The sequence below is a fragment of the Urocitellus parryii genome, chromosome 2 (genome assembly GCF_045843805.1).
Source record: "Urocitellus parryii isolate mUroPar1 chromosome 2, mUroPar1.hap1, whole genome shotgun sequence".
Classification (NCBI taxonomy): domain Eukaryota; kingdom Metazoa; phylum Chordata; class Mammalia; order Rodentia; family Sciuridae; genus Urocitellus; species Urocitellus parryii.
In genome coordinates this window covers 215,484,764-215,503,060 of record NC_135532.1, presented here as the reverse complement: position 1 = coordinate 215,503,060, position 18,297 = coordinate 215,484,764, and the positions used below count along the sequence as shown (strand labels likewise).

General features: G+C 34.2%; 1 protein-coding gene across 5 annotated transcripts in view; it reads left to right on the top strand.

Annotated features, from left to right (window-relative positions):
- The window catches only part of Synj1 (synaptojanin 1), an 85,501-nt gene that overhangs the window by 43,021 nt on the left and 24,183 nt on the right, over positions 1–18,297 (top strand). For all 5 annotated transcript variants that reach the window (XM_077795384.1, XM_077795382.1, XM_077795381.1 and 2 more), the window contains exons 13-21: positions 352–543; positions 3,414–3,498; positions 11,220–11,360; positions 11,468–11,660; positions 11,923–12,081; positions 13,305–13,461; positions 14,001–14,118; positions 14,219–14,434; positions 17,292–17,370. In XM_077795384.1, coding sequence (XP_077651510.1) covers positions 352–543; positions 3,414–3,498; positions 11,220–11,360; positions 11,468–11,660; positions 11,923–12,081; positions 13,305–13,461; positions 14,001–14,118; positions 14,219–14,434; positions 17,292–17,370 — 1,340 coding nt within the window. The remainder of the gene's footprint in view (positions 1–351; positions 544–3,413; positions 3,499–11,219; positions 11,361–11,467; positions 11,661–11,922; positions 12,082–13,304; positions 13,462–14,000; positions 14,119–14,218; positions 14,435–17,291; positions 17,371–18,297) is intronic.

The window sequence follows — 18,297 nt, the reverse complement described above, 5'->3', positions numbered from 1 at the left end:
ACTGTATTCCTAAAAATGTTCAACTTGTAGATTTTGTACTTTGTAAAACAGTATATGTTTCATTGTAATGGAACTGTTTATTATGCATGTTGTATGTTGCTGTAATGATTTTGTAATAGTTTTTTAACTTTGGCTATTATATTTGTTTTTATTGATTTCTTTTTAAAAAGTGTGTTGCTTAATTGCCTCAAGCTGGGCTTTGCATTCAATGCTGGATCATTTTTATGCCTGTGCATGTGTCTTATTTGTGCTTGTGATGATAATTACACTTTTCAAATCTCAGTTATGAAAATAAATTTTTATAAATGGCATAATGCAGCTAAAATTCTGTTGTGTTTTGTTTTTGATTAGCATCTTCAAAAGTACTAAAGAGCATGTGTGAGAACTTCTACAAGTATTCAAAACCCAAGAAAATTAGAGTATGTGTCGGAACCTGGAATGTGAATGGTGGGAAGCAGTTTCGCAGCATTGCTTTTAAGAATCAGACACTCACTGACTGGCTTCTTGATGCACCCAAGTTAGCTGGCATTCAGGAGTTTCAAGGTTGGCTTTTTATTAAGTGGTCTTAATTTTAAAACCTGACTGGTGATTTGTTGATTTAGGAAACAAATGTAGTGCTTGATAATGTGCGTTAATTTTAAAAAGAAACTTTGGCTTCCTTTATAAATTTGAGGGCCAACATTATTATAGGTCAAATCTACCTCTTTTTTTATTTCTATACCTTTTTTATCTTTGATAGTTGAGTTTTGAAATAGGGTTTGATGTAAATAGATATCATTGAAGGTAGTCACACACATGTAAGAAAAACTAGTCCTGTTTTATTCTTCTGTTTTTTAATTAAATGATAGTAGAATGCATTACAATTCTTACTACACATATATATACACATATACAGCATAATTTTTCATATCTCTGGTTGTATATAAAGTATGTTGATACCAATTTGTGTCTTCATACATATATTTTGGTTAATGATGTCTGTTTTAATCTTTTAAACTGACATGAACAAAGATTATTTTGTAATTGATAATTTGAATATTATTCTTCAAGACTAATATGCCTAATTTTTCAATTCTAGTTCTTTGTTTAATTCCTATGGTAAGAAATATCAGGGTGGGTTATAAGTAGGCTTACAAAACTTATTGTAAGGATGCTTTCATTATGAGTCTCATTAGAAAAAGGAATTTAAGAGAACTTAATTTTTAAAAATAATCAAATTACTTTGAAAAATAGTATATAGGGTCACCTCTTTAAAAACCTCTGTTCCTGCTGATGGGCAGAATCACAGCTTCTGGGACAGGAGTTCCCTGTGTTTCTCCTTTGCTAGCAAAGCAATAAAACTTTTTTTCCTTTTTCTCAAAAAAAAAGTGTATAATGAACAATGTTATATATGAAGGTTATGAGTACAAAAAGTAGTATTTTTTCTTTCTTTCTTTCTTTTTTTTTTTTAGTCTTTTTAAATTTATTTTAATCCTGTCTTAATCACTGGGATTTTCCTAAAAATGCCCTTTTTTGCCTAATTTAATCCAAGCTAGAAACAGAAGAAATAATAATGATAATAATAATACAATAATAACTAACCCTGTAATTCTACATAATTTACAGATGCTTATTTAGTCTTAGACCTATTATGTTAACATTATTCCAGCTTTATGGATGAGGAAACTGAGATAGAAAAGTGGAAATAACTTGCTCATGGTCATATAGCAGTAATGGCACAAAGAGGGTGTGAGTTAAGGCAGCTGGGCTCCACAGTGTGTATGACATGTCTCAATGGATGTGTGAACTTGGGCAAGTTTCGTAGGTTCTCCAAAGCCTCATTTTCCTGTCTGTAACAAAGATAATTTTCTGTCTTATATAAGTTTTTTGTGTGGTAGCTACATGAGATATGGTGCAGGTTTGAGCTTGGCATGTAATAATAGTCAAAACTTTTTTATTTTTCAATATTAGTTCATAATATTTTAGGCTCATTTTAGCTATTTGTCTTTATTTTTAATATGGAGTTCCCCAAAGTACCCCAGGACTGCTTATCTGAAGTAGCTTCCCTTCTTTTTTAGTTCTTTCAGATAAAAAAAAGGATAATAGCTGAGACAGAGTGATATATCTTAACCCCTGGTTCTCCTCTCCTTTTCCTGGATTACATTCATGTAGGAAATAGCAAAAAGGTTCAAATTTGAATATGAAAAATGCCTCCCAGCTGTTATCTCCAAAATTTGAGAGTTTCTCAGCCACTTTATTCGTTATGTCTTTTCTTAATAAATCTTTCACCTCTCCAATTTTGATTCACTTTAGGCTTTAAGAAGTGATAATAGTTTCTCTATTGTCCATGACTCAAATGTAAGATTCTTTCAAAATGTTACTTAAGGGTTTCCAAGAGTAATAATCTTTTAAAAATTTTTTTATTTGTTCTAATTAGTTATACATGATAGCAGAATGTATTTAGAATGCATTCAGTGTACACAAATGGAACACAACTTTTCATTTCTCTGGTTGTACATGATGTAGAGTCACACCACACGTGTAGACATACATGTAACTAGGATATGATGTCCATCTCATTCCACCATAATTCCTGCCCCCTTACCTCCTTCCTTCCCATCCCTCCCTCCCCTTTGCCCGACCAAAGTTCCTCCATTCTCCCCACCCCCCATTATGTGTCAGCATACACTTCTCAGAATATTTGGTCTTTGGTTTTTTGGGATTGGCTTACTTTGCTTAGCGTGTTATTTTCCACCTCCATCCATTTACCTGCAAATGCCATAATTTTATTCTCTTTTAATGCTGAGTAATATTCCATTGTGTACATATACCACAGTTTGTTTATTTATTCATCTGTTGAAGGGCATCTAGGTTGCTTCCACAGTTTAGCAATTGTGAATTGTTCTGCTATAAACATTGAAGTGGCTGCATTATTGTACTATGCTGTTTTTAAGTCTTTAGGGTATAGACCAAGGAGTGGGATAGCTGGGTCAAATGGTGGTTCCATTCCAAGTTTTCTGAGGAATCTCCAAACTGCTTTCCAGAGTGGTTGCACCAAATTGCAGTCCCACCAGCAACTCATGAGTGTGCCTTTTCCGCACATCCTTTCAACACTTATTGTGGCTTGTATTCTTGATAACTGCCATTCTGACTGGAGTGAGATGAAATCTTAGAGTAGTTTTGATTTGCATTTCTCTAATTACTAGACATATTGAACATTTTTTATGTATTTGTCGATCAATTGTATTTCTTAAAGAATCAAGTTTAAGACATAGTAGAAAGTAAATTTAAAGTAATGTTACCTTTTGTATGAATTAGTTAACTCAAAACACAAAAAGTAGATTTTTATGAGATCTGGTGTTACGTTTTATTGGATGAGATTGTAATTTGATTAAGGCTATACTTAAAAGTATTTCTTGGATGCTTAATTGTAGATAAAAGAAGTAAACCAACTGATATATTTGCAATTGGTTTTGAAGAAATGGTAGAGTTGAATGCTGGAAACATTGTGAATGCAAGGTAAGCTGGTCAAGTAACACTGGAAATTTTTCTTATTGAGGGACTTGGAACACAGGTAACATGTTAGCTTTTCATCATTGCTGTGACCAAAATGCTTCACAAACAACTTGGAGAGAAAAAGGATTATTTTACTCATGGTTTCAGAGGTTTCAGTCCATGGTTAGTCATCTTAATTGTTCTGAGCTTCAAGTAAAGCAGAACATCATGGCCTACCAGGGAAAAGGCTGCTCAACTCATGAGAGAGACAGGGTCTCCAAAGGCATGTCCCCAATGACCTACTTCCTCCATCTGTGCCCGACCTGTTTACACTTTTCTAGCACCTCTCAGTAATCTATCTAACTGTTAATGGATTGATCCATTGATGAAATCAGAGTCCTTATGATCCAATCACTTGCCCAAGTCCCCATTTCTGAACCTTGCTCCATTGGGGACCAAGTCTTTAAAAACGTGAGACTATGGGGGACATTTCAGATCCAAGCCATAACAGGTAATTTAGTTATTGTTGCCAGGATAAATTGAGATAATATATGGAAAAGTGATCTTTAAGCTATGTAATATCAGTTCTTAAACTTTTTGGTCTAAGAATCTCTCTACACTCTTAAAAATATTGAGAATCTTTATGTGGGGTGTCCCCCAAAATCTCACATTTGAGACAATGCAAGAAGGTTCAGAGGAGAACGGATTGGGCTGTGAGAGTCTTAATACAATCAATGAATTAATCCCTGATGAGATTAACTTGAGTGATGGCTGAAGGTAGGTGGGGTATGGCTGGAGGAGGTGGTACATTAGGGGCATAGCTTTGGGGTATATATTTGATTCTGGCAAGTGAAGATATCTTTCTCTGCTTTCTGATCATCAAATGAGCTGTTTCCCTCTGCCACACTCTTCCACCATGATGTCCTGCCTCACCTCAAGCCCTGAGGAATGGAGCCTGCTGTCTATGGATTGATACCTCTGAAACCACGAGCCACTAAATAAATCTTTCCTCCTCTACAGTTGTTCTGATCGGGTCTTTCAGTTACAACAGTGAAAAAGCTGGCTAAAACAATCTCAAAGAGATTTTATTAATGTTGGTATATTTATTATATTAGAAGTTAAACTTGAAAATTTAAAAACACTTATTTAACTCATTTTAATCTCATTATCCCAGATGTAGAACACCTATAAAAGCAAATATACCACTTATGGTAACCTTGAAATAATATTGAATGATTATTGTTTTAACAGGTAATCTTTTGAGAAAATTAACAGGTGAATATTTAGAGAGTTTGAAAAAATATAGATGTATTTCATAGATGAAAAGATATATAAAGGGTATATAAACTCTAGATTATATTTTCAACCTGTTTTAATGCACCCATATAAATTTCATTGAAATATTCACAGAATAACATTCCAAAATTTACTGAAAAGTTTGGCATGGTTTTATAGTTCTGCACATTTCTTTAATGTCTGACTTAAAACAACTAGAAACTTATATCTACTTCTGTATCACTCTATTGCAGTGTGTTGTTTTAGTTGAACTATATGGAAGAAAAATCACATAAATGTGTAGTTGAAAAGGGAAAATTTTTAATGGACTTTCCAGATAATTTCTTCTCTGATATTACATCCAAACTCAACAAATGGTAGTGTCTTAAAAGTTAGTTGCAGAATAGAATATGAAACCATATCAATGACTTTAATTCCTCTATTTATACTGAAGTTCTTCATTGATACTTTATCCTTTCATATTTTTTAAAATATTTTTTTTTTTAGTTCTTGTTAGACACAATACCTTTATTTTGTTTATTTTTATGTTGTGCTGAGGATCGAACCCAGGGCTTTGCAGTGCTAGGCGAGCACTCTACTGCTTAGCCACATCCCAGCCCAATCCTTGCATAATTTTGTAAATCATATATTGGTCATTTGGAAAAGTTAACTTAGTCATGTAGAGTTACTAAAGTTTGACACATCTTATCATACATATCAAAGCACTATATTAGTTAATATCATCACTGATATATGAAAACTTTTTTTAAATATTGGAAACTGTAAAGATATGATAGCAGACACTAGTTTTCCAGAATTCTATTTTTTACTTAAAAACTCAACTTTTATCATTATAAACAAATGTTCTTGGTTGTTTTTCTTGAAGAGACAGGGTTGGCTGAAAAAAATATATGTCTGATAATTAATCAAATCTGAATAGCCATAGTCTGTCATTAGTTCTTTCTTTATTTTTAAAAGAATATTTATTTTTTAGTTGTAGGTGGACACAATATCTTTATTTCCTTTTTATGTGGTGCTAAGGATCGAACCCAGTGCCTCACATGTGCTAAGCGAGTACTCTACCACTGAGCCACAACCCCAGCCCTGCCATTAGTTCTTTCAAGAACAATTGTATTCCATGAAAAATGTGACAGTTTTATGCCTGTTATCTCAGTGTCTCTGGAGACTGAGGTAGGAGGATCGTAAGTTCAAAGTCATCCTGAGCAATTTAGTGAGACCCTGTCTCAAAATAAAAACTAAAAAGGGCTGGGGATGACCTTATATTATACTACAGAGCTATAGTAACAAAAATAGCTATTGTAACAATATAGTAGTTTGGGAACCAAAACAGGCATGAAGAATAAGGGAATAGAATAGAGGAGACAGAGACAAACCCACATAAATATAGTCATCTCACATTAGACAAAGCCTCCAAAAACATACACTGGAGAAAAGATAAACCTCTTCAACAAATGGTGCTGGGAAAACTGGAAATCCACATGTAGTGGAATGAAATTTAATGCCTATCTCTCTTCACAAAAGTCAACTCACAGTGGATCAAAGACCTAGGAATTATACCAGAAACCCTGCAACTCTTAGAAGAAAATGTAGATCCAGTACTCCAACATGTCAGCTTAGGAACCAGCTTTTTTTAAATAAGACATCTAAAATACAAGAACTAAAATAAAGAATCAATAAATGGGATAGTATCAACTAAAAAGCTTCTTCACAGCAAAGGAAACAATCAAGAACATGAAGAGGGAGCCTACAGAATGGGAGGAAATCTTTGCCACCAGCACATCAGATAGGTTGTTAATTTCCAGGATATGCAAAGAACCTCCAAAAGCTTAACACACACACACACACACAAAAAAAAAACCCAAACAAATAACCCAATTAATAAATGGGCAAAGGAACAAAACAGATGCTTCCCAAAAGAATAAATACAGTCAACAAATGTATGAAAAAATATTTAACATCTCTAGCAATTAGAGCAACGCAAATTAAAACTATATTGAGATTTCATCTCACTCCAACCAAGATAGTAGAATGAACAACTTTCCTACAGTGAATCTCAACATTATGTACATCCGCAAGACTGGGATCCAAATTAGAATATATTCCATGTTTGTATAAATATATCAAAACAGAATCTACTGGCATGTATGATTAAAAAGAACAGTTAAAAAGTGGGGGCTAGGGATGTAGTTCAGTGGTAAAGTACCCCTGGGTTCAATCTCCCAGGTCTGTGTGCACGTGTGTGTGTGTGTGTGTGTGTGTGTGTGTGTGTGTGTGTGTGGTGGTGGTGGTGGTGGTGGTGGTGGTGGTGGTAAGAAATGGCAATTAGCTCACAGCTCAAAGTATTGATACTTTTCCTTGAGATAATCATACTTGAGTATGTAGAATCACTTTGTGTATATTTCCCATTTATCACATTATCACATAGAATATTGAAAAGATTTGACTCAAGGGTTAAGCTTGATAAAACTATGCTTACTGCATCATTAAGGACAGTCTTAAGGAAAAATGGCTTTTTTATTTTCCTGAAATTACATCAAAATGAGGATATATTGACTACCAGTACAGTTTGGTGCCTGGTTTCAAGTGAAGTCATCACTTTTAACATTGTTGCTTTGACATCATCAGTGCAAATGTCGGCCAACACAGTGAAAAAAGCAATGTCTCGGTAGTGTTATAAAAACAGTTTTGAGGGGGCTGGGGATGTGGCTCACGCGGTAGCGCGCTCGCCTGGCACGCGTGCAGCCCAGGTTCAATCCTCAGCACCACATACAAACAAAGATGTTGTGTCCGCTGAAAACTAAAAAAATAAATATTAAAAAATTCTCTCTCTCTCTCTCTCCCCCTCTCTCACTCTCTCTTTAAAAAAAAAAAAAAAAAACAGTTTTGACTCCATTGATTTGGGGAATCCTCACAGATGTCTCCAGACCACACTTCAGAGAACTGAAGCCAATTTACAAGTACAAATTGAGTAAAACTTAAAGCTTAAGTGTTTTAACAAAATATAATTGCTTTTATGTGTGAAAAATTGCCCATTTTTATAACATTTTAAAAGATTTTCAGAAGAATATTGTCGCTAAAATATTATGGTTTTGTCATCAATTTTAGAAATTACAATTATTTTGTTGGCCAAAGTGAATTATAATTCAGTTAGGGAAGTAGAAAGACATTGTGCTGCTCAAGTAGCTTTTTTGAAAATATATATTTGATTTTGAAATAGAGCATACTTTTAAGATTATTGGTACCAAACAAATTGATCAATTGATTGTCTAAAAAGAGTTAAATCAATTTCTCTTTAATAAAAAGCAGTGATTGTTTATTCATTTATTTAACCAGTATCATTTGATCACATAATTTTAGGTAGTACAGATATATACCTCAGTGAATAGTACAGACAGAAACACCTGCCTTATTTTTTTTAATATTTATTTTTTAGTTGTAGTTGAACACAATACCTTTATTTCACTTATTTTATGTGGTGCTGAGGATCAAACCCAGGGTCCCGCATGTACGAGGCGAGTGCCCTACCGCTGAGCCACAACCCCAGCCCAGAAACACCTGCCTTCTTGGACTTTGTATTCTAGTGGGAAGAGACAGACAATAACTATAATAGATTATAGAGCATGTTAGAAAAGTGTTATGAAAAATAGATATAGTGGTAAAGGGAATCAGGTTTGTGGAGGTGGAAAATGGAATGATCAGGGTAGGGTTCAATGACCTGAGGAGTGGCATAAAGAAAATGAGGAGGATACTGTTTTCTTTCCAGAAAGAATCCACATTATAGTAATTGGGACTATGGTAGGTGGTGAGAAAATGTTTGGAGGTCATATTGCATAGTATTAGATTGATGGGTAGAGGTCATATTTATACTTAATATTTGTGTGACCTGGAACAAGGAGAGAAAACTGTTTTGCTCTTGATTGGCAGCTCTTAGTTTCAAACTTAATGCTATCAAACTTCAATAGATAAGAAAAAGATTGAACTTTTATCTGGTATTTCCTAGATGAATAATATTGCATATAATCTCTGCTTTTTATAATCCAGTCTATTATGATTGACTATGAAATGTAGAAATTATGATGTTAACATTTTTCAACTCCTCATGAAATAATTAATCTGAGCAATCATCATCAGTAAATGCTAAATTCTAAAAAAAGGGTTAGTGGGGAAACTGAAATCCATTACTGATCTAAATCAGTTTAACATTACTGGAGATGATGTGCCTTTTGCTTTGATATGGTGGGAGGTACACAGCACAAACCAGTAGTTTAGTTTTACCAAAATTAATGTATAAATAAATTTGATCATGGTTTTTAATCTAGTTTTTACATTAATCATTTTACAGGAAATATAAGGGATAGAGGAGATATGTTAAGATAAAATTAAAACATCAGCCAAGTCCAATTTGTTGAATATTTTATGGGCACATGACCCAGTTTCTTTCCAAAAAAAAAGAAGAAAAATGATATTAAAAACAGGATGGTGGAGGGGGGCAGGGGATTAGCAATGATGGTGGAATGTGATGGACATCATTATCCAAAGTACATGTATGAAGACATGAATTGATGTGGACATACTTTATATACAAACAGAGATATGAAAGATAGTGCTCTATGTATGTAATAAGAATTGTAATGCATTCTCTTGTCATGTATTTAAAAATAAAATCAATTTTAAAAAACAAGTCATATATGATCTTATATTGAACAAATAAACAATATATACATATTGAGAAAAAATTCAGAAAAACAGGATGGTAATATTAGAGATGTAAAAGATTAAGAGAGATTCAAGAGACTTGGCAAGCAAATGTGTTGTGTAGGCCATGTTTTCCCTCTGTTTTAAAGAAATAAACTGGGTTAATCAGCATTTCATTGCTTTAACCAAAATACGCAACCATAACAACTTAGAAGAGGAAAAGTTTATTTTGGCTCCCAGTTCCAGAGGCTTAGTCCTTGGTCAGTTGAGTCTATTGCTCTAAGTCCAAGGTGAATTAGAACATCATGGTAGAAGGGGATGGTAGGGACAGCTGCTCCATTCATGGCAGCAAGGAAGCCTAAAAGAGGAAAGGGGGGAAGGGGACACAGAAAAGATGAACGCATCAGTGACTCACCTCTTCTGGCTGCACCCACCTGCCTAACAGCTCTCACAACCTGATAATTTGACCTCTAAACATTCCTGCATTGATTATGCTAAGTGAAGCTAGCCAAGCCCTAAAAAACAAATGCCAAATGTCTTCTTTGATATAATTCTCAACTAAGAACAGCGCAAGGAGGAAGAGCATGAGGAAAAGATTAACATTAAACAGAGACATGAGGTGGGAGGGAAAGGGAGAGAGAAGGGAAATTGCATGGAAATGGAAGAAGACCCTCATTGTTATACAAAATTACATATAACAGGTTGTGAGGGGAAAGGGGAAAAAAAAACAAGGGAGAGAAATGAATTACAGTAGATGGGGTAGAGAGAGAAGAGGGGAGGGGAGGGGAGGGGGGATAGTAGAGGACAGGAAAGGTAGCAGAATACAACAGTTACTAATAGGGTATTATGTAAAAATGTGGATGTGTAACCGATGTGATTCTGCAATCTGTATTTGGGGTAAAAATGGGAGTTCATAACCCGCTTGAATCTAATGTATGAAATATGATATGTCAAGAGCTTTGTAATGTTTTGAACAACCAATTAAAAAAAAAAAAAACATTCCTGCATTAACACAGGAGCTTTGGGGGAGTGGGGAAGATGCCTCATGTCTAAACCATTACACAAACCAACCACAATAAGATATTTTTAGGTATTAAGTTATTAAATTCATATTAAATATGAACCAAGTATTAGATGATATTAAGGAATTGTTAAAATTTAAGTGTGATAGTAGCATTGTGGTTATATAAAAATAAAAATGTCCCATTGCATTAGAGATGAATAATGAAATATTTATGAATGAAATGGTGTGTATCAAATTTGGTCTAGAATGTTCCAGGTTTATTTAAGAAAGCAAAAAAAAAAAAAACCAACAACCACCATGAGTGGGGGGGTTGACAAATGTTTGTTATATTAAAGCTGAATAATGGAATATGGTGGTTTATTTTATAATTATCTCTTGTACATTGAAGAGTTTTCATAAGTAATTTTAAAAACTAAATCAATTGTAATTCCATAAAATAAGAAAAATGTCTGAAATGTCTGGAGGCACATACTTCTCCTTGACCCTAATGAATACCTAAGAAAAAAATAGTGTACAAGCTTGTAATTACTTGTGTTATTTATTAAGTCAGTTCATATTTTCTTTGTAAAGGAGTTATAGATAAGATTTTGAAGTGTGCTATTATTTTGGCCAAATTTCTTCTTAAATGAAACAAACAAAAATAGCCTGGAGAAAGATTTTTAGAGTTTTGAGAAATTCAGGTAAAGTATGGTATCTTTTTAAAGATTCCCTTTTTAATATTTTCTGTTAGCACAACAAATCAGAAGCTATGGGCTGTAGAACTTCAGAAGACAATCTCCAGAGACAATAAGTATGTGCTGCTGGCTTCTGAACAGTTGGTAGGCGTCTGCCTGTTTGTTTTTATCAGACCACAGCATGCTCCTTTTATCAGGTCAGTAAACAGCACTCTTCTAAGGCTACTTTCTGCCACTAAATATCTATAAAAAGGGCTAGAATATTGCTTCAGGGAAACACTTATGTGTAGTTCTTGTTTCAAAGGGATGTTGCAGTTGATACTGTGAAGACTGGGATGGGAGGTGCAACTGGAAATAAAGGAGCAGTTGCAATCCGAATGCTCTTCCATACAACAAGCCTTTGCTTCGTCTGTAGCCACTTTGCTGCAGGGCAGTCACAAGTCAAAGAGAGAAATGAAGATTTTGTAGAAATAGCACGAAAATTAAGTTTTCCTATGGTAAGCTTCTGTTGCTTGTCCTTGAAAATAAAGCTTTGAAATGTGTTTTTAATTACCTCAAATTCTATATTACGGTTTTTGAAAATTTAAGTTAGTTCTTAGAAACATCAACAGTATTCACCTTTAGAGATAATTTCAGGTGTTGTTACTGTTGGGTTAAAGAAACAGAATTGTGGGAGGAGAGGCATATCTGAGGCAACAAAATAATGTAAAACATTTATACAAGTTGTTTTGAACATAAAATTCCATCTCATGCTTTCAGGGAAGGATGCTCTTTTCCCATGACTATGTATTTTGGTGTGGTGATTTCAACTATCGAATTGATCTCCCTAATGAAGAAGTCAAAGAGCTCATAAGACAGCAAAATTGGGATTCTCTTATAGCAGGAGATCAACTTATCAATCAGAAAAATGCTGGACAGGTACCTACATTCTTGAGAAGTTATTTGCATTGAGAAGGGATTTGGGGTTATAAAACATGCTTTCCTTAATCAGTTTTTTTAATTTCTTGGATGATATTTATACTTATGTGTAGATAAGCAGATATAGAATTACCTCTCTTGAGAATCAAGAGAGAGAGAACATGCTCATGTGTGGCATACAGAGCTCATTATAATTCCCAGAAAGAAAAATGTGTGTCTGTAAGACTCACTTTCAAGTAGAAAGTATTCTTTTGGTGGGCACAAGTGGTGGTAATAGTTTTGAATTTTAGTTTCCAGGGTTATTGGTTTTGGTATTTAAGAGCATAGGATAATCTTTTTAAAAGATTTTTTTAAGATGGACACAATATCTTTATTTATTTTGTTTATTTTTATGTGGTGCTGAGGATCGAACCCAGTGCCTCACATGTGCGAGTCAAGCGCTCTACTGCTGAGCTATAAACCCAGCCCCATAGGGTAATTTATTTTGTTGTTTTCTTCTGTTTTATCATCTGCCCTTTTTTTTGGAGGGGTTGGATACCAGGGATTGAATTCGGGGGCACTTGACCACTGAGCCACATCCTCAGCCCTATTTGTATTTTATTTGGAGACAAGGTCTGACCGAGTTGCTTAGTGCCTCACTTTTGCTGAGGCTGGCTTTGAACTTGAGATCCTGCTTCAGCCTTCCAAGCTGCTGGGATTATAGACGTGCACCACTGCACCCAGCTCTCATCTGCCTTTTTGAAACTTCTTATGACCACAAAATTTTGGAAGAATTTATTTTAAAAAAATAGTTGGAGCCCACCTGATACAATGCCTGGGGATCATAAGATGTGAATTCTTATACTCTAGGTACCATTTAACAGTTTTAGACATCAGCTCTGTATTTGGGAATAAGTTGTAAGACTAGATGATTTCCAAAATTCCAAACTGTTTTCAATGTCTCCTATAGCTTAAGGACATAGAGAATTCCCTTATTCATGTTTTTTTTTAAATATGTTTAATGAAAGGTTAAACAAGTGCTAAGGAAAAGGCCACATTTATTTTTTGTTTTTGTGGGTTTTTTTAAACTTTATTCCATTTAGTTAGTTAAAGTGTTCATTAGATGATACAAATTTCATTCCAGGGTATTTAGTACATAATAGATATTTAATGAATGATTGCCTGAACAAAAACAGAACTTTTGTGCATTTTACAATAACTTGCTTTGTGTATGTTTATTTTAGATTTTTAGAGGATTTTTGGAGGGAAAAGTAACCTTTGCTCCTACCTATAAATATGACTTATTTTCTGATGACTATGACACCAGTGAGAAGTGCCGCACCCCTGCATGGACAGACCGTGTCCTCTGGAGGAGGAGGAAGTGGCCGTTTGATAGATCAGGTTGGAAAATGGACTTCTTTATTTAGGTGAATTAAAATGATATAAAACCAATGAAGAAGAAGAAAGCTAATTCTTTTCAACAAAAGTTACCTAGAATAAAATAAATAAAACTTAGATATGACATTTTAAAAAATAATCTGTTTTTAGTGGCATAATTTCATAAAAAGAGAAGGCAGGAAACTTTAAAAATTTTTCAATTGAATATTCATTCAAGTTTTTAGGTTGAATAAATAAAGTGGTCTGTGTGTACTTTGAACTGCCACTTGTCTATTGAATTATTATAAAACACTATTTGGTCACAGGCCTCTAAGTAATCTTAGAAGTAAGGCCACATTATAATTTTTACTAAATAAACAATAGAATGATAAAACTACTAAAAAAACCTTTGTAATTTAAAGGTGTCTAGACTTCCTGTCCATTAACAAGGGTGTCTGGCATTCCAGCCTTAGACAACTAAAGCTAAGGAAAGGAAAGATATGCCTCTTTGCTGCACATGATCTGTCCTGATCATATGGTCTTGTGTTTTGTTCTGACTGCAGCTGAAGATTTAGATCTTCTAAATGCTAGTTTTCAAGATGAAAGCAAAATACTGTACACGTGGACTCCTGGCACTTTGCTGCATTATGGAAGAGCTGAGCTGAAGACTTCTGACCATAGGTTTCAACTGTCTCAGTATTTCTAATGGTGCTTGAAGTTGGTTTGAAATACATCCTTTTAAAAATATTTCTAACACATCTATCGTCCTTTATGTTTTCAGGCCTGTTGTTGCCCTGATTGATATAGATATATTTGAAGTTGAAGCCGAAGAGAGGCAAAACATTTATAAAGAAGTAATTGCAGTTCAGGGTCCACCAGATGGTACAGTATTGGTTTCAATCAAAAGTTCTTTGCAAGAAAATAATTTTTTCGATGATGCATTAATTGATGAGCTCCTGCAGCAGTTTGCAAATTTTGGTGAAGTTATACTCATAAGGTAAGTAAAATATTTGTTATCCAAAAGCAGCTCATGATTCATAAACAATAGTTTCCTGTATTATAAATCACCTAATTGGTGTTTTAATAATGTATGAATATTTTTATTTCCAAACTAAAGAAAAATCATACTATAGATGTTATTCAAAGAGTGCATAGGTTTTGAAACTGAATTCTCTACTTAGAAAGCTTAAATTGAATAATGAAAATTTTATATGAACAATTGAAGAGAGAAATATGTGCAAATTCAGAGATGACTTCTTGAGATTCCTACACAATGGAATGTATAACCAAGCTCTATAACAAAACAAAGCTGTGACTATTTTTTTAAGGAGTGATAAAAGTTAAGTGGAGAGATTATCCCTCCTTCAGATTAAGAAATGTGATGTTTAGATTAATTTAAGTCTGTTTAATTCCAACCGAGAGAAATGGTGAACAGTTAGGAGTCATTCGATTCAGTCTTGGTTTCCCTCATTGGTTTAACATCTGCCCTTTGCAGAAGCAGATGCTTCTTTTCTTGTTTTAAAAATGTTCTCTCCCATATGTGTAGCAGTTTTGAGAGATTGAATGACATGTGTATTTGAATGCCATAGAGAAAGAAGTACTATTAAATGCCTTTTTGTGGTGTTTGCTTTCTTAGGTATGTTTACAGATGTTCAATGAGCAAATCTCTTTACTAGGTGCTATGGAAGAGCAGAGGAGCACTTGATGCAACTTCTGCTTTTAGTCTTGTTGGGAAGAGCTACATAATAAACTTCCCTATATTCTAAAAGTACAGTTCACAGATGGTGTGCTTTCTGTAGAATGAAAATCATGCCTGAGACACCATAGAAGTAAATGAGGAAATTGTATTTAGACTTCCCTCAGATTTTTTGACAACAATATTTTAAACCTTGAAAAGAAAACAAAAATCTTTCAAAATTTTAAGACTCTAGGAAGTACATAATGAAATCTTCCAAGTTCACAGATGCCAGTAAGCTCTGCCAACTACAGAAATGCCATACCACCAAAAGGATCTGTGCACTGTGTGAGTAGGCAGCAGAGTAGCCAATAAGCATCCTCATGAGTAAATGTGAAATACTGCACTCAAATGAGTCCAGATTGTGTAAGGAATGAAAGGTTGATAAAGGAAAGGGACCTATCTGTCTTTGTAACCCACTGGGATTTTCTTAGCTCAAAATTGGAGCCAACAGCATTCCTCAAAATGCTTATTATCATGATTGGAAAAAGTATTGGTAAGAAAATAAGGTGACATTAATATAAAACTGTGAGGTGTCTCCACACTTTGAATATTCATTGTTATACCTTATGGTAGCCCAGTTGATAAAGAAAAAGCAAGCAATGAAAGTAAGCAAAGAAACAAAAGTAAACAAAACTGTAAGCATTAAAACTAAATTATTCCCTTTTGGTCTAGAATAAGAAGCCATTAAAAAATAACTGAGTCTGTAAACGCCTTTAAATTTAAATAAGAGGTTCCTGGAAATGTAGACAGGACAAATTTGGATACATTTAAATATATATATTAATCGAAGGAAAAGACTATTGCTTTTAGGTTAGTGGTGAAAGTAGGAAGAAAATACAGTTGCTAGAGGACCTACTTAAATCCATGAATGTCTAAAAACCGAAATCTCTTGTTAAAGTTAAAAATGTGTAAGGGTCACTGTGTTAATTGAGGATAAGGACCAAGAAATTCTTTTATGACCTAGAATCATAAAAGCTTTGGTACCACGATCAAAGAACAAATAATGTTCAGTGTTGGGGAACTGGTGCGGCCTCAGTGCAGCCCTAACAGGTGGTTGTGACCTTTGAAGAGGAATATCATCTGTTGCCAACAATGTGAAAAAGATACCTTCATATTCTCTAAGAATAACATCTCTGTATGAGAATGACAGCATCTTGACATTACAGCATCCTGCATCCTGTAGCTTAATAACTTTATGCCAAAGAAATTGAATCAGTTACCTTGGTCATGTTTTAGTGATTATAAAAATCTGTTCCAGGCCCTTGATTTCAATGGGGTAAAGTACTGTGTGCACTTTTGCTTAATATCCGTAATGTATACCTTTGATTCCTAGTATGAAAGTGTGCATGCACGTAGGTGTCTGTGTGTGTATCGTAGATATTTTCTCTATATAGTTGCAAATGGTTCGACTCATAAGATTGTTTCTGTAAACAAGATTGAGAGTTTTATTTTACTGTTTTGTTCTTTTTAGCACAATAATTTTATTATATAACAGTGACCGTCCTTGAAACTTGTTCTAATGTCCTTTTTTTTAATTTCCCCTTTGGAGGTTTCATTTCATTTCAAAAGTATAAACTTAAGATCATACCAAAGACCATTGAAGGGCCAAGAGTTGTATTGTCAAGAACTGAAGACAGACTATAACCTAAGACTTCTTATAACGTGTGTGTGTGTGTGTGTGTGTGTGTGTGTGTGTGTGTGTGTGTTGTGTGTATCTGCGTCTGTCTGTCTGTCTCCAGTGGTAACTCCCTATCATCTTTCTTGATCAAATGTCATTTAAGGAAGACACTGACACAATAAAAATACATACTCCTGGACTACAGGGTTAGGAGACTTGTATCTTTGCTCTGTAGTTTACTCTCTTTATATTTAAGATCACTTTGAACAAGGCCCATTTCTTCTGCCTGTTTTATTAGTATAGTGTTTGAAAGAACAGGGATTGAAATGTGAGGGGGAAGAGTGCCCTCTCCAGGTCATCATCAGTCCTACTCTCCTCCCTCCTTATACTCCTGACCTCTGTCAGCCTGTTTATCAGTAATCAGTGGACTTTAGTCATTTAGAGTTAGTTATATCTAAAGAATTAATTGGTTTTTTATTGCTTTTATCTTTATTAAAGATTTGTAGAAGATAAAATGTGGGTTACATTTTTGGAGGGAAGCTCTGCATTGAGTGTTCTGAACCTAAATGGTAAAGAGGTAAGTTAGTTGTATTGATTTTAAGCCATTCTGAAATTGTCTGTTGACTCTACTTTTAGGCCTGCAACAAGATTATCTTTAATGTATTTTCAGTTAATGAGGTAAAAGACCTTGTGGTATGCTTAAGACATTATTTCATTTTTTAAGTTTAGACTAATTATCTGATTAGGTTAGGGTTACTTTAGTCCCTCCCTAAAGATTTTTTAATTTGTTATTTTTAGATATACATGATAGTATAATGTATTTTGACATACATACATTGGAGTACATTTTATTCTAATTAGGATCCCATTCTTTTGGTTGAACATAATGTGGAACACTCTTGTGTTCATAGGAACATAGGAAAGTTATGTCTGATTCATTCTACTATCTTTCCTATTCCCATCCTCCCTTTCCTTTATTCTTCCCCTCTGTCTGATCTAATGAACTTTTGTTCTTCCCTTTCCCACCCTTATTGTGTGTTAGCATCTGTTTATCAGAGAGAACATTTGGCCTTTGGTTTTTTGGAATTGGCTTATTTCACTTAGTATGATAGTCTCCATCCATTTACCATTAAATGCCATAATTTCATTCTTCTAGAGATAACTGAGTGATATTCCATTGTGTGATATATATATATATATCTCACATTTTCTTTAATCATTCATCTGTTGAAGGGTACCTAGGTTTGTTCCATAGCTATTATGAATTGAGCTGCTCTAAACATTGATGTGGCTGTGTCACTATAGTATGCTGCTTTGAATGAAGTCTTTGGGGGCATATACAGAGGAGAGGGATAATGGGTCAAATGGTTCCTTTCCTAAGGATAAATTCTTAAGTGTATATTTGCTAAGTCAAAGAATATAGACATATTGAGTTTTAATACTCATTTCCAAACTTTCCTTCAGAAAAGTTTTATCCAGTTATACTGTACACAGGTTTATCTCT